Source organism: Solea solea, chromosome 20 (genome assembly GCF_958295425.1).
Source record: "Solea solea chromosome 20, fSolSol10.1, whole genome shotgun sequence".
In the NCBI taxonomy this organism is placed as follows: domain Eukaryota; kingdom Metazoa; phylum Chordata; class Actinopteri; order Pleuronectiformes; family Soleidae; genus Solea; species Solea solea.
In genome coordinates, this window is record NC_081153.1 from 22,913,061 (window position 1) to 22,937,943 (window position 24,883).

General features: G+C 41.9%; 3 protein-coding genes across 7 annotated transcripts in view; 1 reads left to right on the plus strand and 2 right to left on the minus strand.

The window, feature by feature from the left end:
* The window catches only part of LOC131447239 (protein MTSS 1-like), a 42,509-nt gene extending 38,849 nt beyond the window's left edge, over window positions 1–3,660 (plus strand). For all 4 annotated transcript variants that reach the window (XM_058618861.1, XM_058618863.1, XM_058618862.1 and 1 more), the window contains one exon: window positions 76–3,660. In XM_058618861.1, coding sequence (XP_058474844.1) covers window positions 76–689 — 614 coding nt within the window. In that variant the 3' untranslated portion in view covers window positions 690–3,660. The remainder of the gene's footprint in view (window positions 1–75) is intronic.
* On the minus strand, window positions 608–12,444 carry tmem65 (transmembrane protein 65). Of its 2 annotated transcripts, XR_009234011.1 has the most exons (9): window positions 11,724–12,444; window positions 9,429–9,473; window positions 9,261–9,328; window positions 9,116–9,170; window positions 7,882–7,924; window positions 7,409–7,514; window positions 6,047–6,402; window positions 4,805–4,901; window positions 608–744 (listed from the first exon to the last, which is right to left on the minus strand). XR_009234011.1 is itself a non-coding variant. In XM_058618866.1 (7 exons), the coding sequence occupies exons 1-7, from the start codon at window positions 12,016–12,018 to the stop codon at window positions 6,274–6,276; spliced, it is 741 nt and encodes a 246-aa protein (XP_058474849.1). In that variant the 5' UTR covers window positions 12,019–12,444; the 3' UTR covers window positions 4,967–6,273. The 2 variants fall into 2 exon arrangements, 1 of the variants encoding a protein (XP_058474849.1); XM_058618866.1 differs by lacking the exons at window positions 608–744; window positions 4,805–4,901 and having other exon boundaries at window positions 4,967–6,402.
* A 2,448-nt stretch (window positions 12,445–14,892) lies between these two features.
* On the minus strand, window positions 14,893–24,510 carry rnf139 (ring finger protein 139). Its single transcript, XM_058619094.1, has 6 exons — window positions 23,310–24,510; window positions 18,507–19,162; window positions 17,408–17,555; window positions 17,209–17,315; window positions 16,757–17,008; window positions 14,893–16,582 (listed from the first exon to the last, which is right to left on the minus strand). Exons 1-6 carry the CDS (start codon window positions 23,470–23,472, stop codon window positions 15,818–15,820), a joined length of 2,091 nt encoding a protein of 696 aa, XP_058475077.1. The 5' UTR covers window positions 23,473–24,510; the 3' UTR covers window positions 14,893–15,817.
* Window positions 24,511–24,883: the final 373 nt, after the last annotated feature.

The following is a 24,883-nucleotide window of genomic DNA, read 5'->3' on the forward strand; positions in this document are numbered from 1 at the left end:
GTACGATTTCCCGATGTTTAGCTCCAGATTTTGACTTTTTGGAGAGTATAAACTCTGTTGTCTTGTTTCCTCCAGCGTCAGACTGCGACTACTACACCATGGGCGTGGATCAGGAGCAGCAGTCGTCGTCAGACTACGATAAATCCTGCACCATCCCAAGAAACAGCGATGTCAGCCAGTCGTACCGTCGCATGTTTCAGTCCAAGCGTCCCGCGTCCACGGCCGGTCTGCCCTCCAACCCGTCCACCGTTGTCACGCCCGGAGTCGCCACCATACGACGGACGCCGTCCTCCAAACCCAATCTGCGGCGACCGTCCGGAGGCCTCAGCCTGGGCCCCATCCCCATCAAACCTCCCATGATCCCTGTGAAGACCCCGACTGTGCCCGAACACCCCGGGTTCCCTGGCAGGTCCGTGTCGGAGGATGGCAGCTCACTGCGGACTCAGCTCAGTCCTCTGACCCCTGGACTGCTATCACCAAAGACCAGTCCCTTCGACAAGGGGACGGATCCTCCAACACCGCCACCACAGCCCAGCGGGCGGGTGCCCGAGCGGGACCGCGAGCCTCTGCCAGAACTCCTGGAGGAGATGGAGTACGGCGAGGTGGAGGATTATCTGGTGGCCATCCGACGAGGAGTGAAACTCAAGAGGACGACGGCCAATGACCGATCAGCGCCAAGGGTTCACTGAGAGACACGTGGACTCTGCCATTTTGTGTCCCTGGGTGAATTTCAGGATGTCGACTCTTGAAGGGACACAAAATGGCCACTGCTGAGTGAATGTTACTGGAAACTGTGACACGATCACGATTAGGTTGGTTCATTCTGGAAAGATTGTGCCGGGACACAGCAAATCCGCCGCAGGCCTCAAACTAGTCAGAATGTTCTATTGTTACGGATCAGAACCAAAACAAATATTGGATGAGGACGTGGACTCGTACAGGGTCAAGGATTTGTCAAAGCGAAGAGCGTTCCTTCTTTTTAGAGAAACTCATTTGTCAGAAAAAGTGTGAAGTTGAACTTGAAAAATCTGAGATAATTCTCTCACGGAAACGTCGGAACTGACGAGAAATGATCGAAAGACACGTATGAGAACTTTTCGTAGCAGAACTGACTGAAAAATTAGACGAAAAACAAAATTGTAAATACACATTTATAATTTGACGTGTTTGTACGTTGTTTTATTCGGGGTGTCATATTTTATGCCCCATTGTTCTCCAGTTTTACTCTGAAGGTGCCAAATGCTCATGTGCCAGAGTTTTTAATTAATACAAATGATGCTGGATTTTTTGTTGAAGAAAAAAAACGTGATCTTACTGCACAGGTTACAGGTCGCAGACGTTAATATCACACGTACAAGTATTTTTACATGCGTAGTGTTCCGCAGTTTATTGTAGTTCATCGCAGTATCCAAAACTCCAAACTTTCGACGCATTACAACTTCCTTTTGTAACCAAGAATCAAAAATATTTTAGCATCTGGTAAAAATCGTGGATCAGTATTTGGCTTTTTTTCACTACAAATTTAAACAAAATAAAACTCGACCAACGTTAGCTCTCGTTATAGATTCTGTGAGTCGTTCTTCTTTCAACACGTCGTGAACTTTCCACCAAATGTAGCAACTGTACAGAGCGCGTTAGCATACGTGGTCGAGATAGAAATCTGTTGCGACTTAGGATGTTGTGAATGTGAGTAAAGTGTGTTGTAACGTTAAAGCGGCAGTATCAGGAAACATGCTACAATTGCGATATATTGCGACGTAGTGCCTAGAAATTTGTGCAAGAAATCAAGGTAGAAAACGGTAAAAAGAGCCGCAATTTTCTGCTTTATTTTAGCAAAATAATTTAACAAAATTTCTCATTATTCTACTACAATGAAAAACGTTATTTTGATCGGGTTCTAAAAAAAACCTGTTACGTATATTATATATCATTAGCTTAACATTTATATTCAAGTCAATGTATTTAAAGCAGTTTGTGGATGCTAGCAACGTAGCACAAGATGAGCGATGAATCGTATCCGTTTGCTTAACACGATTCTAAGCTAGGTCTCCATAAACGGCACCCTGTGAGACGCTAGCTGTGGCTAAAGAGACTGTGACAACCGTGTACGAACTACTCATGTAATAAACGCAACATATAAGCGTATATAAAACCCAGCAAGCTTGTTCATGCTAACTGTCAAGTAGCCCGTGTTAATGTACTAGCGGCGTGGGGGGATTAGCATAGCTAGCTATAATACACAAAAAAATCCACCCCTGTTGCTACTTAGACGCGCGCAGAATATAGATGTATCATGTCACCACCCCTTTTTTGGGTGAAAGCATAACGTCTGACTTGGCGGTTAAAAGTACGATAAGTCACACAGATAGCAAGCTAAAATATTATAAATTATTATCATTATTAATAACATGGATGAACAGCACCGCCCAGTGGCTGGAGGCGGCGTTGCCCACAGTTTATCGCGCCACAAATCTCAGATTTTCTTGCTGTTCTTCATAGGAGTGTACATATTTTTTTTATTTTTCTGGATAAACAAAGAGACACAGCATCTTTTCATCGTAGCGACGTTTTGGGTTTTCACCCAGAAGGGGGTGTGGTCTTTAAGGCAAAAAAAAAAGTGACAAAATGTCTGTTCTAATTTTTTTATTACTATATTTATTCAAATTAATGTTTTTAATTTTTATTTTTCTGTCGTAAACCACGTTTCTAAACTGTATTGATCGCGTTAAATCTATAATGTTATTATATAATATATAATGCAATGTTATTATGATTTTTTAGTAATAGCAGCTTTTTTTTTTACCGGAAAACAATTTTTTTTTTGTCTGCGTCAAAACAAAGATCGTCCGTTATCGTTAACATTTTTTCTTAATCTATACGTGTTTCACATGTTGGAACTTCTCGAACTGTGTTGTGACGCAGATGCGTTTTTAACGACGCGCGTGAAGCTGAACGTTCGAGTCTGCGACAAATCTGTAACTCTGCGTTTTTTTTCACACTCGCTGAGAATCACTAGAAATAATTCACCCAAATTATTCTACCGATTTTTCCCTTCGTCAATGTTGAGACAAGTTGCCAAATTTTTTTTGTACTGTAAAAGCAAAACAATGCTTTTGCATACAAAATAACAATAATTATCATTATTGTTATTTTGGACGTTCTTATTCAGTTGTGGTTTTTCCTGGTTTCCTTTCACTGATTAACTTTGTGCCAAATTTTTTATTTTTACCTCAAATTAATAACGTCAGTAATTTTTTGGGGGGGATTTTTAAAATTTGAGCTGTTTTCCTTTTGTTAAATTATTATAATCACTGATGAAAAACAGATCAAAGCTTCTGAAATAAACTTATTTTTGTTAAATCAATGTCAATGTTTTTGACTTTATAACTGAAAAGTGAGAGAATTATAAAATATTGACTTTGTTTACATCAGCACATGAATGTCAAGTGGTTTTGATGAAATTTGTCAGATTTTGTTCATAAAATGTTTGACCAATGAGAAAAAAACCCAAACGAATTTAAAAGAATTTAAAAACCATCGTCACACGATGTCACATTTCTGTAGAACTGTTGTTCATGTTTATTCATGTTTAATTTCAACTGTCTCTTATATTCTATGTAAAGAAATTGTTTTTGGTTCAATAATAAAATTCGTAGCAGACGAAGTGTATCACGCCTGTTTTTTGGGGGGTTTTAAATTTTTATAAATTTAAAATTTAACGTAACAAATAAATTACAAAAGTTGCAGATTTATTTATTTTTTAAACTTTGCCAATATTTCAAATATATATATGTTTTTCAACTAATTTTTTGGAACAAAATGTAAATATATAAAAATATTTGACTTTGACTGCAACAAATGTTACCAATTTGAAAATTATTTTTAAATAATGTATCAATACAAATTTAGAAAATTGTATGCAACAACTGCAGTTACAAAGTTTTTTGTAAAGTTTTTTTTCAAATCTTTAAAATGTTTTGGTTTAAAACTTGATGTTATAAAAAATGACTCACAAAATTGGTAAAAAAGTAACATTACAAAAACGAAATATTAGACAAAAACGTCACGTTAGAATGTAACAAAACGTGTTACTAACGCTACAAAAAATGTACAAATTTAACAAAATGTAACGTTACAAAAACATCAGAAACGGGGCAATCCGAGATGGCAGACTTCACCCCATTAACGCAACGAACCTCCGTCGGCCTATATGTAAAGGTTGTGTGTTCAAATCCCTTCAGAGTCAAACTTGGGCAACATACATAAACACATTTTGCAAAAACTGCAGTTAGCAAAAACACTGACTTTTTGCTAATATTTCAAATATGTTCCATAAAAAACAACAGAAATGTGTCGGAGATGATTTTGATCATTTTAAATAATTTAATAATCATCGATTATCGTATAATAATCATTTTAAATATCATCGTTTTAAGTTTTAGTTTCTAAAATTAACAAATCGTGGGTTTTTTTTAAAGTCAACCCGCGATGTTGGCGTTGTGTTCATTTTGAAAAACTTCTCCAACAAACTATCACACACAGTGGGTTTAGTTTGTCTTTTATTTATTTATTAGCGCAATTTATCGATTATTAGTGTTTTTTTCAGATTCTTCAGCTTTTTTAACGTGAATATTTTATACGTACCCACGTACAATGTTGGATAATAATTTGTCAAACATATCCGATATTTGGAAGGAAAACAAGGAAACAAAACCAAAGAAAATGATCTTAACTGTGAACTTAAGAACTGTGGATCCGTTTGAAAAATAACTTTCAATAAAATAACAAATTAAATGCCACTCACCATCACATAGGGGGTTTGCTGACTTCGTTTGGGAGTGGAATGAATGGAGGTTCTGGGATGCACAAACTCCGTCCCCCCTGCCTGTCCGGTCCAATGACTGGCGGGGAATCACACAGACTCATTTGCACATACAAATAACCATATCATTGTGACACGCCCACATTTTAATTATAATTGTAGTTTAAATCACATTTAATGTTGCAAAAATACAAACATGAATCTTTGTGTTACACACACACACACACACACACATTCAGCTGCTGGAGCTCACACTGACCACAAGGTGGCAGCACAACAGCATCAAACACTTTGATCGCATGCTTTGAAAAAACTTTCGCTCCGACGATGAAAATTACGCAAAAACATAATTTAAACACGAGATGATTGAGAAAAAAAACCAGAATTTTAATTCATTAATTAATCATCCAAACAATAAAATAAAAAACATTAGTGTAAAAACTTAACTTCAACACATACAGAACATAATTTAGATTTTTTGGTGCAGAAATAACGAGATTGTTCAGTTCTCTCCCGGTTCTAAAATCTTTTCTTTTTTTATTATTTACATTTAAATTGTTTGTTTAGAGTTTGTGGAATAAGAGAAAAAACGCTATGGTCTTTTGAACATGAATCACGACAATGATTCATCCATTATGAATGAATCAGATGGAAGTGTTTTTTGTTTCTTTCAGCTTCTTAAATGTGAATATTTCGGGTTATCTTTGCAACGTATGACAAAGTACGGACGCATGATATAGGACGTTTTGCCGATGTCTGATATATAATATGTTAAATATAATGATTGACTTTATTTACATCACAAATGGACTCGTTAGTGTTTGTGGACCGTGATGAAAAATGGATGTCGTCTTCCGTTCACAGCAAACACACAAACGTGTGCTTTAAAGCACAGAAATTAGCGTCACTTTAGAAAAAAGAAGTTACCGGTAAACGGACTCTTACTGTGTTTTTCAGATTTTTTAGCTTCTTAAACATAAATATTTTCTGTTTTCTGAGTGCTTGGGCCAATACTGATATTTTTTATATATGCACACATATGTATATATACACACATAAACAGTATGTGAACACACAAGTGTATAGAGTCGCGCCGTGGTGGCTAACTACATAATGGAAGACCACGCCCACTTTTCACTCACGATCTGGTCATTGAGACGTAAATAAACACGAGCGCTGCTGAATTTACCTGCAGCAGAGACGACGTCTCTTCAAAGCACTCACCGTGGCTCTGATGGTAAACTTTATTGCTACGAGAAGCGAGCGGATCGATACCGAGTGCTGCTGATGTGAGGAATCTGAGAGGAAACAGAGTGGAGAAATGGATTTGAATCAGAGTGAGACCTCTCCCACTCTGTCTCACACTGAACGTGGTCATCAGATTTGTCAGAGCATGAATTCTTGATCATAAAGAGGTCGGCTGTCTTCAGTGTGGACCACAGACCACGATGTTAGGAGGAGTTTGACGACTCCGCGCCGGCGCAGGCTTGTGCTTCTTTGTCGCCGTCCTTGTCGTCGTCCAGAAAAAACAGCGGGAACATTCCCAGAATGCATCCGATGGACACGCCGATGGCTTTGCCCTGCGGCGGCGAGAAGAGACAAAACTTCACGTGTTTGACACTGTTATTATTCAAAGAATCTACTTTAATTTACTTTAACTGCTTTATCTCACAGTGACGTTTGTAAAGCACTCACTCACTCTCCCACACACACACACACACACACGCACACTCACTCTCGCACACTGTTACATGCCCAGCAGGGGCATTGTATTAGTTTTTCTTGTCCTCTTCTCTCCTCTCTCCCTCCCCTATCCTTCCACCAGGTGCTGATCATCATGAGCTGCACCTGGGAGGACATGAGGCCACCGCCTTGACTTCTGCCATGGCCAATCATCTGACGGGAGGCTCAATAAAGGGGAGCCTGTTGAGGAGCCCTCACTCTCTCAATTTGTCTACACTCGATGCAATTGCTGGCAGACAACAACAGTCGTGGTAAATGGTGTGTGGTGGGGAAGGGAGTTAGTTCAGCTTGGGGTACCCTGTACATGGCAGCACGTAGGTAACACTGTCTATATACACTAGCTTAGCGGTGGAGCATTGCCACCCATGTAACATTTTGACAATTATTTTGAACTCTTGTTTTTAGAGAGGACAGGGTTTTTTTTTTGTTTGGAAACAAAGGTATAGAGTAGGACTAGTTTTGTTTTATTGATTTCATTTATTTGGCACTCCACCTCCCACCTTGTGTAAACCAGGCTGTGTTTAAGTATTCATTATTAAATATAATTTCTTTAAACCGTCTTTGTCTCATTTAAAACTTTGGTTTGTCGTGTTGCTGTCTTGTTTGTCTAACAAACAAATTAAGAACGTAACACACACACACAGCTGCCTCAGATTGACCTCAGTGACACAAAGTAACCACACAAGGCAGCAGAGGAGAGAGAGAGAGAGACACACACACACACAGAGACAGACACACACACACACACTCTCTCACAGTGAGATAAAGACGTGAACGTGTTGTTAAGATGTCGTAGACTTGCATGTAACACACTGACGTGCGTGTCTATAGATCAAGTCTCACCATGTGAGAGCTGACTCTGGTCTGCCACATGTCGGCCTGTTTGGGCGTCAGATCTGGACCCTGCATCCCCAGTTTAGACGCCAGAGCCTCGACGTAACCTGCCAGACTGAACATCACACAAAGCAGCTCACACGTCTGAACTAATTCTGTTTTAAATCTAATAAAACATCATTTTTAAATGTACTAAGAGGTAATGTTGAGGTTTAAATCTCTTTTACATGTGACAGTGCGACGAAACAACCATGATATCAACAATTAACACTGTAAAAACAATAAATACACAGATTTATGCAAAAATAGTAGTTATTATAAGTCAAAGTAATGAGGTGAAATGACGAGATTAAAAAATGCTCATATACAGGTGCAGTTTCAGCATTTATCCTTCATCACACGACATATTAACTACGTTTGGAGCCTTTTTCCATGTTTGAATGTTGTTGTTGTTACAGCTTAAAAAACATCATGTTTCTTACCCGAGACCGGCCAAATCTGACACCAGGTTCCCCAGAGCAGCAGCTGCAAACACAGGCAGGGAAACGCTGACGAACATCATTTAACCTGCTTTATAATAACGTACTCATTTAAATCATTAAACCTGCTTCTGGTTCAAGCCTCAGAGAAAACTGAGATTTAACAACCTCGAGAGAGAGTGGGTGTGTGTGTGTGTGTGTGTGTGTGTGTGTGTGTGTGTGTGAGAGATGTTAAAATCACTGATTTTCTCTCTGGGCTTTGGTGTGGGAGAGTGAGTGGTTTACTAACTGTCTTAAGATATGGCACACCTCATCTGGTGCAGATTGAACCAGTGTCTGTTCGTATGGAGGTTCTTGGGAGCAGGTGGCGCTCAGTGCCTCATACAAACACTAATCTATTCATCAGCCATCAGAGATCCACCACAGATGGACACGTCAGCTCCAGTAAACGTTTGGACTGTGATGACACTGATTAGTGTGAGAGTGAGACGTTGACGGTGTTGACGGTGTCCTCGGTGAGGACGTCTCCACAGACTGGATGAGGATTAAACAAAAAGAAAGCAGCGAGTGCAGAGCTATTGATCTGGAGCCCGACGCGAGCTCCAACTCACACTTTGCAGAGGAAAAACGGGAGCCAAGTATCCATGGAAACGGAATATTCTGGCAGAAAAGTGAAGGGAGAGCGGCCGCTCCACTGCCTTCATGCTTCTCATGGGGGAATAAAACACCACTGATCTGAGTGATCGTGTGCTGCAGTCAACTGAGATTTCTGTTTAATTTCATGTAAATATCTCTGAGAGACTTTTCATCCGTCCATTATTTTCTCCATTAGTCGAGTTGTTTGGTCCAAAAAATGAACTCTATAACCATAAATACTGAATTTATTTTGTTGCGTTGTGTATTATTGTTGTTGTTTTAGAGGATGCAACGATCAATCTTTTCATAATCAATCAATCGTTTTGTTATTTTCACAGATAATAAATGAGTCGTGTCAGAAAATGTTGAAAAATGTGGATCAGTGAGTTCTTTGTTTTATGGAGCAAAGAAAACAGAAAATCTTCACATTTAAGAAGCTGAAAGCTGACACTTTGTTTTCCCGGGTAAGTGAAGTAAAAAGCCACCAACGTTGTCGTTTTCACGGAGAGAAACCTCGTGGCTTTTAACACAAACTTGAACAAGTGAAGCATAAGTGACGAGTAAACGTGTGCTAAACAAACATGAACAGGTGAATTCTTACCGGCCATGGTGGAGATTCCCAGAGTGACTCCGATAGACAACTCGATCTGTGTCCCCTGCACGACAGAAGAGGACACACAGTCCACATTATCTGACCATGACACGGGTCACACTGTGACTATCACGGAGGCCTACACTAGACTTACTGCTGCGATCATGATGGCGTTGTCAAGGAAACCGAATCCAACAAAGGGGAGGGCGTTGTGAAACAAAACTGCAAAAAAAGAGCGGGAGACGTTTCTCAGAGTCAAAACAGAGACAAAGACGAGAGGCACAAGAATATCAGTGTGTGTGTGTGTGTGTGTGTGTGTCACCGTATCTGATCTGTGCTGCAGTCGGTGGTGAGGGCTCCAGAGTCTCTGTGAAGAAGAAGAAACATGGACTCATTAACTGTGAAGAAGAAGAAACGTTCCCTGACCAGAGTCCACAAAGAGAATGTCAGGAACTCCTTAACTAATGAGGGAAATGATCACTCCATCATCAGCTTTCACAGCGTGTTGTGTTCTTACGTCATCATGTGTTCATTTGCTCGTTCTGAACTGAGTCAAATTCTATTTCTTTTGCATGGAATCTATTACAGAAACTGAGTTTGAGAGCTTTCAAATCCAAACTGAGAGTTCTCATCTTATCAGTGCAGGAGCAGTGCACACTTTGGCGACTGGTAGGGCCTCCAGAGTCCCAAATATAAGTATTAAAATGGTTAAAAAGTAGATTTTGCATAATATGTCCCCTTCAACATCAAAGACCTAGTTCCTCCTACACATTCATTCTTTGTAAAACAACAAAGAAGAAAGACTATTTCTTATTTTGTTCCTTTCTTACGTCTTACATGAGCGCCACCTGCTGCCAAAAACTAGTCTTTAGCCACTTAGCAAAAGACATAAAAATCTACGTCAGCTCGTCTACAATATCTTTAAGAACACAATCACGTCTTTATCTCACTGTGAGACACACGTCTGTAAAGCACTCACTCTCTCACACCAAAGTCCACAGAGAAAAACAGTGATTTTAGCTGCTGGTCCTCTGCTGCCTCGTGTGGTCACTTTGTGTCACTGAGGTCAATCTGAACGAAGATTTTTAAATGCAGAATTCACAAAATAAGACATTTGAACTTAGTGATGGAGGCAGCAGTGTGTGTGTGTGTGTGTGTGTGTGTGTGTGTGTGTGTGTGTGATGTTAAAACCACTAAGACTCGCAGAATAAAATCTACGTCACATGATCACGTCTTTATCTCACTGAGACACACTTTTCCAACACGAAACTGAAGTTTATAAACCACACACACACACACACACGCACAGTACATTTAAAAGTGTTATTTTGTGAACTTGGCGTTTGAAATCCATTGTTCAGATTGACCTCAGTGACACAAAGTGACCACTCGAGGCAGCAGAGGACCAGCAGCTAAAATCGCTGGTTTTCTCCATGGACTTGTGTGTGTGTGCGTGTGTGTGTTTTACAAACGTCAGCTTCCTGTTGTAAAGTGTGTCTCACAGTGAGATAAAGACGTGGACGTGTTGTGAAGACATCCTCGACTTAATGTTATGAGTCGAGTCTGGGCGACCCGTAGTAAGAGTTACATTTTTTGAAAGAGATATGTATTTGAGACAATATCACCATATGTTAGATATTATTTTATGTTGCCGACCGCTTCTCTCTGAGCCTACAAAGCCACGCCCCTTACATGTACGTTCTATGGAGTGTTGCCCCTCCCACGCTACGCATCACTACAGACATTTGAGTGAAAACGTGGCGACGCGGTGCAGGTGGAGAGTGAGCAGTTGGTGGCAAACAAAAAGAATAAAATGTGTAATTTTTCCTAACCATCTTGGTTACTCGTTAAAACAAAATAAAAGTTGAGTTGGTGACGTAATGCCTGTTTGTTGTCACTAGTTTTAAGCAGCACCAGCTGTTACTTAAAAGTTTTAAGTTAAAACACACCGAGACTCTGGTCTCCGGGTTTCTGTTTGTGTTTCTGCTGAGCGAGCGCGCTCACGCAGATGAACCACAGAGTTCTGAATTTCACGGGTTTCACAAATACAAGCAGACACAGGGAGTTCGTCACCATTCATGACAGAATTTTCATTTTAATATTGTTTGAAGTTGTTCACCTGTACCTATTATTATGCTTTTATTGTTAAGAAGCCACAATAGATGTCTCACTTTGTTTAAATAATTATTAAGACAATTAGGCTTTTACTCAAGTAATATTGTAAAAGGTGATTTTAACTTCTACCAAAGTCATTTTCTGCTAAGATACTTGTACTTTTACTCAAGTATCGCTTTCAAGTACTTTATACAGGACTGCCTGTGGTTTCTTATATTTCTGTATAATACTGTGAAGCTGTATTACATAGTTAGATAATTTGAGTATGTAAGATACCGATATCACAAACTCCAATATCTGCCAATACCAATGTCACAAACTTGTGTAACTGCTGATCTTATTTCATTATATAGACCAAAATGAATGAAAAAGGCATCGGTTATCGGCCCAAAAAAACATGAATCGGTCGAGCTCTATACTTTTTGTCAGTCAGTATCGGTCTGGGTGTGTGTAGGCAGGTAGAAATGACTGTACAGGTGACACGTGACCTCTGACCTCGTACCTTGAGCAATGGCCATGGACTCGAAGCTCTGCAGCTCCTTCAGCAGACACGTCCTCTCGTTGGAATGGAGCCGGTAGATGAACTCCTTGGCTCTCTTCGGGGAGTTGAGCGGCTCCCTCGGCTCGTTCCTCCCGTGTGTGCCCATCCCACGGCGGGGCGCGTGAGGCGCTGTCCCCGGCGGCGGCGGCGGCAGCGGCAGGGGGAGCGGGAGCTCCGGTTGCGGAGTCCGCCTCAGTCCCGACGGTAACTGCAGCAGAGCGGGAGAGCGGACTCTGTGGAGACACAGCCTCAACATGGTGCTCCAGTTAACACGAGCAGTCCCGGCGCGGAGACGTCGTTAAACCTGTTTTCCCTCGGCCGGCTCTGTGAGCGCCGTCTCCCCGCTCTGACTGCGCCTGCTACCCGGGCTCAAGTTGTGCCTCCCTCGGTCTCAACAGCTAAGCGGGAGGAGGTGGGGAAAAGCGACGACTTCGGACGAACTCTCCGCCGAGAGCCGGGTTTTAACTTTAATTTTAACTTTAACTTTAACTTTAACTTTAACACGCTGGCATATTCCCGTGTTTAAACCGCCGGGACGTCAATGTTCTGTCCACACACCGTGTTTCAGTGACACTCGTCAACTTCAGGCTCAACAACCGAACCAAACCAAGCTAGCCCCAGTTTAACTACGAAGCTTCCGGTGGAGCTTTTCAAGAGAAAAGCTCTTGCTTCCGGTTGTAGCTTTCATATTAAAGCAAGTTGCCTTGCCTAGCCTAACCTAGATAGATTGATTCATTGTTAAAACGTATTCTCCCCCATAGTACGGCTTATAACGGCCAAACGTGGTTTTTAAAAATAAAGCTTCGTGCATAGACAGATACATTTTTAATATTTTTCAGTATTTCTTTGACGTGTCTTCTTCAAAATAAAGCTTCCTGCATCAATAGATACAATCTTTTTTAAAGGTTTTCTTTTCAAAACACTACTTCCGCTCATGGATTTCACACCACAGAAAGAGAGTGTACTATAATCCATCCAAAAACGTATTTACGTTTTATTCTGACATTCCCACCAGTAAAGCCTCAAACAGGACCTGAGAAATATAGAAGAAAATGATATAGATATGGCGCCATCTCCTGGTGCAGCAATGTTACTGCATCTGCATTTAAGAATAGTCCAAAGTCAATATCAAATATGATTTTATTTACATACATTTTCTATTAGAACAAAAGCCAAAATCAGCAGCTTTTTCACCTTTTTTGCTTTTCAGAAAAAATCAAGTGAACAATAATAATTATAATAATAATTATTATTATAATAATAATCATCATCCTTCATGAGTTAAAGCACAGCTTTCTATTCATCGCCGCCGTTGAACACTTGTTTTCGTTCTCGTCCAACAGAACTCGCTCCCCGCAGCTTAGACTAGGTAATTACAACAGTAATGAGTAAACGAGTTTGTTTGTGGTCAAACCCTAAAGACGTTCAGGCTGTGAAAGTCTAAACAGTGTTAATACTCAGCAGTTGTGCTTCTTTTTAAAAAAAAAACAAACCAACAAAAACAAAGAACATCACAAACTCACACTGACTGAACGTCTGCAGCTGACGACGACATCATGTGACATTAAAGGTTTTTACATCTTTCAAAGTCTGGAATCTGTTTTTTAGTGAGTTGAAAAGTGCATTTCCAGACGACATCCAGCCCTGAGAGTAGAAACACACTCCCAGCCTTTGAGGAAATAAAATAAAGAAAATGAAGGTGCAGTCGTCGTCAGTGTGGTTCGTCGCCTGAGTCGGGCGTTCACTCGAGTGAAAACGGCTCGTACGAAAACAAACGTGTCGATTATTTATTTTATTCCTCTCGAGGGAGATTGACGTACTTTTAAAGTTACATTTACTGCAGATGAATTGAAGCACGTCCAGCAGTCCTTTCATTTACCAACAGCAACATCACCTTCTGAAGCAAAAAAAAAGAAAAGGTACAGTGTGTAAAATCTACGACGTAAACAGCTGAAAACATCCCCTCACTTCACTCTTATTCTTACTCAATCACAGTTGGCATCGACACATGTTTACGGTGTGTTCCGTTTCAAGTCGGAACTTGGAATTCCCGATGTTTTGGGGGGGCAGGGGGTAAAAGTAAAGTCCCTTAACCCTTCTGTGACCATCCTGTCTTTGTCACAGTAAATGTAACTTTAAAAGTCTCCTCACCGTAACTCCTGGAGCGCTTAAGATATCTGGAAAATTAAAAATACTATGGACTGGCGATCTGTCCAGGGTGTGTTAGCTGAGATTGGCATGAGTGACCCTCATGTGGAGGATAAAGCAGTACAAGATGGATGGAGACCAGAAAGCAGCGAAATAAGAGTGTTGCGCTAATATACTCGTCATTACGGTAGAACCTTGGGACTTCACCGACAAGACTCGCCGGTGCATCGCACGTTTGTGACGTTCAATAACTGCCAGATGTGGAAAAAGTGAAAGTTATCTCGTGAAAAAAGTGGCAGAAGAACTCGCTCACTCAACATTTTCTGTGACAATTCTACAGCAAGAAAATCTACAGGAATCCAGGCGGTTATTCTCAATATCATGGCGGTCATGATAGGGTTAAGGGCGACTATAAACACGGTGGCACAAAATGGCCGCTCAACGTAGAGCTGACCCCTCTTCCTGACATACACACACATACATACACACATACACATACATATATATATATATATATATATATATATATATATATATATATATATATATATATACACACATACATACATATATATACATATATATATATATATATATATATATATATATATATATATATATATATATATATATACACATATATATATATACACATATATACACATATACATATATATATACACACATATATACACATATATACATATACACACATATATATACATACATACATATACATATATATACATACATACATATATACACACACATATATATTTTACACACTGGACCTTGAACCAAACTAATAAGAAAAGTTATATTAAATGTACAATAACGTACACGAATGGAAGCGAGGTCACACAAAGGGACCAGTAGTACTGACAGAGGTATTTTAGCGATTACAGTAGCACAGAGTCGCTGTCGTTCAGGGAAACACAATTAAAAGGTTCAAGAGAAATTAAAGTGAAAGATGAAGGAAGTATTAGTTTGTTTTTCTTTACTTCGTCACTGTGGCAGCTGTTGGATAGACATGGATAATAAAAACCTTTTTTTTTTTTTACTCCCTCCCCCTCCGATCACGTGGTAATAAACCGACACACGCAGCAAAGTGAACGTAATCTTTAAGACATTGCGCGCGCGCACACACACGCACACGCACACACACACACAGGGGCCGCACAAGTGACAAGAACTTAAGCACCTTCGTACACCAGGTGCATTTCTCACGCATTAATTAATATTTTTAATGCGTTTTACAGTGATTAACGATGATCTCCTTTAGCATTACTCTCGGTTTATTTGGTTTGGTTTTAAATGTTTTCCTTCATACGTTCGAGCTGGGAGATCATTCAACAACTCGTCAATCAATCGCCAACTCTTTTGATGATCGGTTAATCGCTTGAGTGTTTTTTCAATAATTAAATGTGAATATTTTCTGGTTTCTTTCTAAAACCAACTGATTTGAACCTTTTATTGTGACAAGGCTTTGGCTCTAATCTCCCAGCCCGTACTTCCTGTGGAACTAATTCTTTTGACCGTTTCTAATCAATCACTCCAAATGTGAAGAGTGAATTCATTTAAACCGTTTTTTAGCCTCAAATTCATTTCTCAGCGCGACGTGTGAAGGTTCTTAACTTTGAGGCATGGATGTTTAAGGATCACCGATCGTTCTGGGATCAATTCATTGAAGAAAAGGTATCATATAGCCCCTTGTCCACACACACACACACACACACACAGAGCAGCAGCTTCTCTTCCAGAGCCGTTGCAGAGTGACACTCTAAATCAAATGTGAAGAAACTAACAAAGAAAAGAGAAAACAGACGTGACTTCCCTGAAGTTTTTTTGTTTGTTTTTAACTTAAATATAATAAAGACTTTTTTTTTTTCTCTATAGATTTTCTGTGGTCAGTCCTCGGTGGAGTCTGTGTCGTCATTGATATAGTCTTCTTCTATCGGCGTGCTGCCATTTTGTGTCCCCCATTCGTCCTCGTCATACTCGATGCTGTCGTTGTCCTCCAGAAGCTCCGTCTCTCCTCCCCCTGTGGCCTGTGCGCCGCCGGCTGCCCCTCCCTCTGCAGGCAGCTCGGGTGCCAGCTGGTTCTCGCCTGGTGCCTGCGGGGCCGCGTCGGCGTCCTGCGGGGCGGCATACGCCCCGTTGTTGTTGGAGAAGGCAGCCCTGTCGCGGTTCTCGTCCTCCACATAAACTCTCTGGTGGCACATGGGACACGTGTCCTGGATGTAGAGCCACTTCCTCAGACACAGCGCGTGGAAGTAGTGGTGGCAGGGCGTGAGGCGGGCGGACGTCGCAAACTCCTGGTAGCAGATGGCGCACACGTCCTGGATGTCGCTCAGCTGGTCGCCGTGAATCTCCGGCAGGGAGTTGATCTTCTTGACGGCAGTGCGGCGGTTGATGAAGGTCTTCCAGCCGTTCTTGGCCTGCAGGTAGATGTTGAAGTAGGCGTGCAGGCACATCATGCAGGCACGGATCTTGCTGCCCGACTCGAACATCATGGTGTAGGCGCCGTTCCCGAACATGATGACGCCGAACAGGAACTCGATGATGTTGCCCGTCGAGCGCACGTAGTAGACGTAGTCATCCAGCTTCTCCCACAGCACGCTGGAGAAACTGTCGGCCATGAAGAGTCCGTAGACGGTCAGTGACACCGCCACCTGGTGGAGAGAGGGAGAAGTACAAGAGGATTTTGATAAGGCAACTGAAAGCTCAGTGAGAACAAGGCTGTCGTGCCTCATGTCACCACATAGATACAATATCCATCCATTGACCAGACCGACAGTGTGTCATTATGAATGACAGTAATCTGACAGTAAAGGCTCCGCCCTCACCTTGAGGCACAGCTCCACGCAGAAGGCGGTGACGGCAAACAGCCAGGTGTTGAGGGCGTAGTGATGCCAGAGGGTGTAGCTGAGCGCCACGGGCAGCACGAACAGCGCCAGCGACACCAACAGGACGGGGAAGTGGCGGCGGAAGGAGGAGACCTGGGAGGCGCTGAGGGACATGAGCACGGGGTCGGTCATGCCGTGGATGAAGTGGAGGATGGCCGTCAGCAGGAGGCACATGTTGCGGCTCAGTCGCACCTGTGGGAAAACCAAATGTGAGGTTTGATCATGCATCAGGTTTCGGTTTACTGATGCATTACAGCGCCACTTACAGTCATGTCATATGTACTACAACCAGTGTTTACTGGGGAACGTTTTGAAAACGGCAAAGAAAAAGATGGTTTACGTTTGGTGCCTTAAAAAAACCCCAAAAACAAATATGTCCCCGCGTGACGTACCAGACGTTCCTCTGGGTCCAGGCTGCTCAGGCCCGTCTGCAGAGCCAGGATAAAGAAAAGAACCGGGGCCACGAAGCCTAAACGCTTGTCCTCCTCCTCCGTCGACCCTGAAGAGACACAACGAGATTATGAGGACACTACGAGACGGATTACACACACACACACACACACACACACACACACACGTGCGCGGACGTACCTATGAAGGCCAGGATGCTGAGACCGAGGTAGTGAGCGACAGAGGAGATGACCGCACTCATTCCCAGCACAGTGAGGGTGGAGTCACAGCCGGAGATGATGAGGTTACTGGTCAGATCCCAGAAAACGTCCCAGCTCAGCAGGTAACCCTGGCAACAGAGGCCTTTGTGTTATTCATGGAGCGTTTATTGCATTACATTACATTACATGTCATGACTGACAATGGAATTGAGTACAATCAGCCAGGGGTGGAGTCGAACTTGCGACCATGATGTCTTTCGCACGCAGGGTACTAATGGCACATTTCCACCGGCTCTACTCACCGCGTCTCGCCACGCCACGGCACGATTAGGTCGCATCTCCACTACAAAGAAAGTACCTACTTAACGTGGGCGGAGTCATCACTGCACAGCTGAGTGAAACTGCAGTGTTTGTTTTATGGAACCTTGGAGCAGGTACTAAAAATAGTACCTGGTACCAGGTACTAGGCTAGTGGAAATGCTACTTAAACTGTGCCATAAGTAGAGTTTGACTAAAGTCCAGTATCGTGTATTTCGAGCAGGGATGGCCATGTCTATCTAAAAGTGAAGGTTCAGCGTGTTAAGCTAAAGAGATGCATTCAAAGACCCTGGCAAGTGTCATCACTTCTGCAGGATCTACAGTGTGTTGGGCTCAGAGCAGCAGCTTTTAAGATGCATTCAAGAAACCCTCGTAAAATGAATGTCCTCTGCAAACACACATGAAGTCCACTCACTCGGTGCTTGCTGCCACTGCTGCAACAGATTAGACTCAAATTAGATCGTTAGATCTGTTTTTATAAAAGTACTTTTACTTTATTTCTAACTGAGTCTTTCTTCGTACGTGTATTTAATCCACATGGAAACTGTATTTGGTGAGCACTGACAGGCTACGTTTTAAACAAAACAAGTTTCTCTTGTGTTTGCATGTAAAGAGTTGAGAGTCGTTTTGTGTGGGTAAAGACTGTTTATGTTTAGTTCCATCGCCGTGTGAATAGAGCCTCAACACTTTTTATAATCCAGCCAATAATCCAATACTCATGACCATTACGCTCCTAACTCCTGACAAATGCTGATTTTTACCTGCGAGTCCGAGCTCCCATCTGTGGCGCCACCCGTGGCATAGCCGCTCTCCCTCCTCACCGCCCGCACCACGTAGACCAGGATCAGCGCCTGGGCAGTGACCCGCGTCAACCAGAACACTCGCAGCACATCGGGGAACCGGATCCTCTTCCACGTGTCCTCCAGCAACAGCTGCAGTCCATAGATCCTGTACATGTGTCGCACGAGCAGGTAGACGTAGCGACATGAGTAGTAGAACCACTTCAGCCTCATGGCGAGGCACACGGCCGTGTTCAGGGCCAGCGCCAGGCCCGAGAACACGGCCACAAGCTGCCGCACGTCAGCGGGTAGCTCGATGATCAGCCCCCACAGGGGGATCATGATGTCCAGCACCACCAGCGCCGCAAACACCGACTGCAGGTTGAGCAGGAACACGTAACCCACGCCGAAGGCCAGCTGGACGGCAGCCATGCCCAACCACAGTGTCGGCCCGTTTCTGGGCAGCAGCCTGAAGCCCAGTGCTGCTTTGTAGTAGGCACTGTAGAAGTCCATGTGGGAGGTGGCATAGTAGTTGATGAGGACGGCCGTCGCGCCGAGGAGCACGGCGGAGAAGAGTGTATAGAACTTGAACAAGGCTTTCTGAGAGAGCAGCAGCACCACAGTGGAGACGAGGACGCCTTCAACACAACAACAACAACAACAACACACAATTAACACAAACAACAAGTCTGGGTGATAAATATGAATAGAAAGCTGTAAGCACTGTAAATGCACCTAGAGTTGCACTGGTACCCACGGTACCCACGGTGCCAAATCGTAGCGGTTCCTACTATACTAGATATTCTACACGACGGTACTATTACTATACTACCGGTGTCAGTTTTTGCTACATAGCGGTCGCCTCTACTCTCCTCCTGGCTTTTCACTGCATGCTACTCCCTTGTAAACAAACCCACATTGTAACTATTGCAACCGAACGACACAGCTGCTGAATGATTGGCTGTTTGCCTGTTACTGGCGACGTCCGGGGATGAGATGGGTCCGCCCCTCTGTTAGCTGATTGGCTGTTCGAGTGTTTCTGCTGGCAAGAAGGAACTCCATGAAGACAGCTCCGCTTCGATAGAAATTTGTTTCAAAACAAACAACAAGCTAAAGTTGTGTCTCGCCCAGACGCGCGCACAGCTTAGAGTCACAAACACGAGACAACACACTCACCATGGCAGAAGCACCGGGCCCGAGTGGCGAGTCTGCCGTGGCGGCGGCGTCAGTGGCACCGCTAACTTTGCTCAAAAAAAACAAACTCCAAAAGTCACATTTGGAACTATTTTGGCTTTAAACAAGGCACAGACGGTAAAGCAGTAGACGATGGCCGTCCACTGTGCAGGCGCCGTCACCAAGCTATAGGAGCCTAAGGAGGGAACACGTCCAACCTCATAAAACACCTGCGGTGTCGTCACCCACATTTATATGTCCAATACCAGGTTAGTATTGGCTAATATTAGGCTATATGCTCCACATTAGTTTCATATATAATATGAATAATATCCTCTGAGGCTGGAAGTTTGTGTACAGCACACTTGTCCCTCCGCGTTGACATAATACTGCTCTTCCTCCCTCGTCTGCACTCGCGCATTTTATAGGGACAAGGTGGAGCTAAGGTGGAGCTAAGGTGGAGCTAAGGTGGAGCTAAGGTGGAGCTAAGGTGGAGCTAAGGTGGAGCTAAGGTGGAGCTCTCCAAGTAAACTTACTGGTGGGTGGTAACATTCGCGGTGAAATGCGCATGCTGCCGTCATAAGTGCAGGGAATTCAACATGGCGTGTTTTATGGCCTATACTTACACTAAGGGGGACCACGAAAAAAGGACTGAGTATTCTTTTTCCACACTTTGGCGACTGGTAGGGCCTCCAGAGTCCCAAATATAAGTATTACAATGGTTAAAAAGTTGATTTTGCATAATATGTCACCTTTAAAGGATGTCAAAGTATAAAGCACATAGAAAAGGCATAAAAATATAGTTTTCACAGGGAATCACTTCCTGTTTATTGTATTTTGTCCTCTATGGTTTATTATGTTGGAAAATAAGCATTATTGTCAAATAGATTTTTTTTTAAAAGACAGTGGATTTGTTATCTTAAGTTGATTATTTATATTAGTTTAACATAAATTAATGTGCAAAGGAAACTGAATGATAGATATATATATATATATATATGCATGCACCAAACAACATTATAAGTAATTAATACAGTATAAAGTATTTATAACAAATACATTGCAGTTCATAAAAATAATAATAATCAAAAAAGGCTGCAGTACTGCAATAATACCCGGAACCGTGATACTTTGTCTGGTATAGTATCGTGGTTACCCATTTTGGTATCGTGACAACTCTAGTGTCACCACAATAACATGAAACATCTGTGGTGAAAAAGCCCAATTAAAAGCAACTGGATCGGAATTATTCTTGATCGATTTCTGGGTAAATACACTATTTTGATCATCGATTATTCAGTCGAGTGTTTTATTTAAACAATTTCTAACCAGTTTCTGTAATTTTTCAGCTTCTTAAATGTGAATATTTTCTACTTTCTGCCATTTTTCAGCTTCTTATATGTGAATATTTTCTACTTTCTGTCATTTTTCAGCTTCTTGAATGTGAATATTTTCTACTTTCTGCCATTTTTCAGCTTCTTATATGTGAATATTTTCTACTTTCTGTCATTTTTCAGATTCTTATATGTGAATATATTCTACTTTCTGTCATTTTTCAGATTCTTAAATGTGAATATTTTCTACTTTCTGTCATTTTTCAGCTTCTTAAATGTGAATATTTTCTACTTTCTGTCATTTTTCAGATTCTTATATGTGAATATATTCTACTTTCTGTCATTTTTCAGATTCTTAAATGTGAATGTTTTCTCGTTTTCTAGACATCAGACGTCTATTCTTGTTTGTTTGTTTTCTTCTGCCTGAGAACGTTTCTGCTCCAGGACAAAGTCAAACACTGGATCAGTTTTGTTTTTCAGTAAACTCAACTCTTTTTAAATTTTAAGTCCAGGTTTAGACTATTAATCTGGACTTATGAGCTGGGAAGTAGACATGAAGAAACTTGAGACTGGGCCTGTTGGCCGGGCTCACAGTATTTGGCCTCTTTAGCGGCCTCTGCAACTTCTGAGCCAACAGTACGACAACTGAGCCGTTCAAAAGTCCACAAACTGTATGTCTGTTACATAACCTGCAGCTTGTTTGTCTTTTTTACAGGGTTTTCTACAAATGTGAGAGAACAGGCGACAAAGACAAACCTTTTTTGTTTTTGCTGCTGCTTTTTTAACAAAAAAACCGAACAGATCGACACACTGCACAGCCACAGTCCACGGAATAAAAAAAAACAAAAAAACAGAAAAACTATTCTATTTCATTCTAAGAAAATTGTAGTTATATATCCACAACTGAAGAAGAAGCGTTGTGGATGAGAAGTGAAACTTCTTTATCTCAACTCGGTTCATCTGTCAATTACTTGTTTGGTCAATAAAATGTTCTCAAATGTCTCAAAATGATCCAGTTTTAATGATTTATTTGTTTGGAGCAAAATAAACCAGAAAATGTTCACAGTTAAGAAACTGAAAAAACAAACAAATTTTAATTATTAAACAAAACTAATGGTCTGTCTCTCCAATCTACATTTTAAGAAGTACTTTTTAAATATAAATTATTTAATATTAAAACACATAAAACAGATCATTAAAAAAGATAAACTGCTAAGTAATCTGTGTCCAATACTGATACCGATATTGAAAACCAGGGATGGGATGATGCCACTATTTGGTGCCCAATACTGTTAAAAACTCCAGTAGCTACCAATATACCGATATTGTTAGTCATTTTATGAACGTATGAAGCTGTTAACGACACATTTGTGCCGAGTCAGACATGAAAATTCTCCAACTGTGTAACAAATATTGTTCTCCCAGAAAAAAGAAATAAACAGCCCAAACATGACTCAGCTAAAATTCACATTTTTACTGTCTGTGCGTAGTGAGGCATGCTATGGTTATAGGATTTTTAGACTGCATCTTATGCTACTATTTTATCTGTCCGATATCCCATCAAGTGATTTTGACCAATATCTTAATTAATTTATTTATTGACCCAGCTTTCTTGTATTTGATATGGTGGTTTTTATTCTGTATTTTATCAACAGTATATTGATAGTTCTATTGTGTACTTTTTATCTACATCTCTACACCTGGAGCACATGTTGTTATTGTTATGTCATTGTCTTTTGTCAATGTTGTCATTGTTGTCTGTGTGTAATGTGTGTATGCAGTGCACTCTTTTTACCTGCAACCAAATCTACCCTTGGGTACAAATAAAGTGACCTTACCTTACCTTACCTTACTGACCGATACCCAACCCTATTAAAAATAACACAACGCTATGTTCGACGTGTACGACTGATTTACTGAAGAAACAAATACGACAGAAGTGCTACTTACAGTAAGTAAGGAGTGCGCCGCTGCTACAAGTTACAGAGTTAAAAGTCTGAAATCACGAGTTCCAGCTACAAATGGAACACAGCATTAGCTCCTGAAGAGTACAGCGACCAGGACAACAAACTACATTAGTGTTGTACGTAAAAGACGTGTTGCGGTTTTGGCACCGGTTTGAACGTATCGGTTTAACATCAGTATCGGTTCCCCAAACGAACCGTAACCACCTCCCGGAAGCTGCGTCAGGTGAAGGGATGCTAGCAGCTGTTAGCCTCTGTTAGCTCCCGCTGTGGCCGTTACTAACACCTGCTTGTTTGCTTGTTAAAAGTCTCACCTGTGGCTCTGAGCAGCACCTTCAGCACCGCCCCGGGCCAGCCCGAACCGGGCTCGTAGTACGAGTTAAAAATGGCGTCAATGATGAAGATGCAGGGAACTCGCAGAACCACGTCCAGCACCGCTAAGGCCTGCTGTCCTAGCCGGGCTTGAGTGGTCGCCATACGGCTTCAGGAAGGGCGACACCGAGTCCTGCCGAGCCCCGGTTAATCCATGGAACAACGGACACGAGTGAACGCTGTCTTTGCTTTGGCTTCAAGTGACGTTTATTTGATCCTGGAGGTGTCCGCCATGACAGCTCAACTACACCTCCTGTTGCTCCTGCTCCTTCTTCTTCTTCTTCTTCTTCTTCTTCTTAAGTTTAACGTCGTCCGGTTCAAACCGGGCGGTCACCGGCTCGCCCTGCCTAGAAACAAACAAACAGAAAAACAACTCCGTTTGTCTCAGATTACAAGAACCGGACGCTTCTTCCTGTTGCTCCGGTAGAGAAGACAGGAGGCAGAAGTTGTTAGCAGCAGTTCTTCCGACGTGACGTGACGTGACGTGACGCGACGTCACGTGGAGCGTCAGAGGGCGTGGCCCCAACACAACGTGTCCCATTTGACAAAAAAAACCCACCTGTTTCTAAAACGGGCGTAAACAGAGACAGCAGTGTGTTTGAAGTGTCTTCTTCTTCTTCTTCTTCTTCTTCTTCTTCTTCTTCTTCTTCTTTTCTGAGGTTTTATGGATGTTTGAAGTTTGATGATAGAGAGTAAATGTGTGGTGTGTGAGCGTCAGGTGTAAAACGGCTATGAATTGAGAGAGCAATGATTTAAAATCACCTTTGTCTTGATTTTTAAAAACCTCCACAGTAGAGTTTTAACATGGGAGTCAATAGGAGGTTTGAGCAGAACTCTCTGTGCCTTTAGGGGATTTTAAGAAAAACTGCAAGTCATATGAGAATGAAAACAACACACAGGGTTAGACGACAACCACAGTAACGTGTTTATGTAGATAGAGGTTTTTGTCATTATTTTCATGGACTCTAACGGCGCAATACACACTTATTATAAAATCTGAAAACGTTCAAAAAAGGACAAAACGTAAACTGCGATTGTGTAAAGAACGTAATAGATATGAAAAGTTTGACTTAGGTGAGGAACGTCTCAAGTCTTGTGACCTGTTTAAAGTTTCAACCACGTCTCTACATTAAAGTATGACGACACTGAGACGCTCCACGTTTGGCTGGGTACTGATCATTTTTTCCATTTATTTTTGTGGGAGGGGCCCCCCAAAATCAAATTCTGCTTAGGGCCCCATAAAGGCTTTGGCCGACCCTGATTGTCAGGGGTTTACTGTCAATGTCCATTTTCATACCTTTCAAACTTTCTGTGTCAGCCTCGGTGACTCGACATCCTCCTCGGCTCCTCTCACCTGCGGGGTCCCACAGGGCTCAGTTCTGGGCCCCCTTCTTTTCTCTATATATCTGCTCCCACTTGGCTCCATTCTTAGAAAGTATGGCATCTCGTTCCATTGCTATGCAGATGACAGTCAAATCTACATGCCTATTAAAAAGAACGATGCATACTCTTTTAA

Excerpts from the sequence above, each read along its gene's own strand:
- tmem65 (XM_058618866.1), bottom strand. The coding sequence starts at position 12,018 with ATGTTGAGGCTGTGTCTCCACAGAGTCCGCTCTCCCGCTCTGCTGCAG. Across the intron at positions 7,925-9,115 it reads GGGAATCTCCACCATGGCCG|CTGCTGCTCTGGGGAACCTG; the intron begins GTAAGAATTCAC and ends CTGTGTTTGCAG. Across the intron at positions 7,515-7,881 it reads TCAGATTTGGCCGGTCTCGG|TCTGGCAGGTTACGTCGAGG; the intron begins GTAAGAAACATG and ends TGTGATGTTCAG.
- rnf139 (XM_058619094.1), bottom strand. The coding sequence starts at position 23,472 with ATGGCGACCACTCAAGCCCGGCTAGGACAGCAGGCCTTAGCGGTGCTG. Across the intron at positions 17,009-17,208 it reads TGGACCCAGAGGAACGTCTG|GTGCGACTGAGCCGCAACAT; the intron begins GTACGTCACGCG and ends GTTTTCCCACAG. Across the intron at positions 16,583-16,756 it reads GCGTGGAGCTGTGCCTCAAG|GTGGCGGTGTCACTGACCGT; the intron begins GTGAGGGCGGAG and ends TCTCTCCACCAG.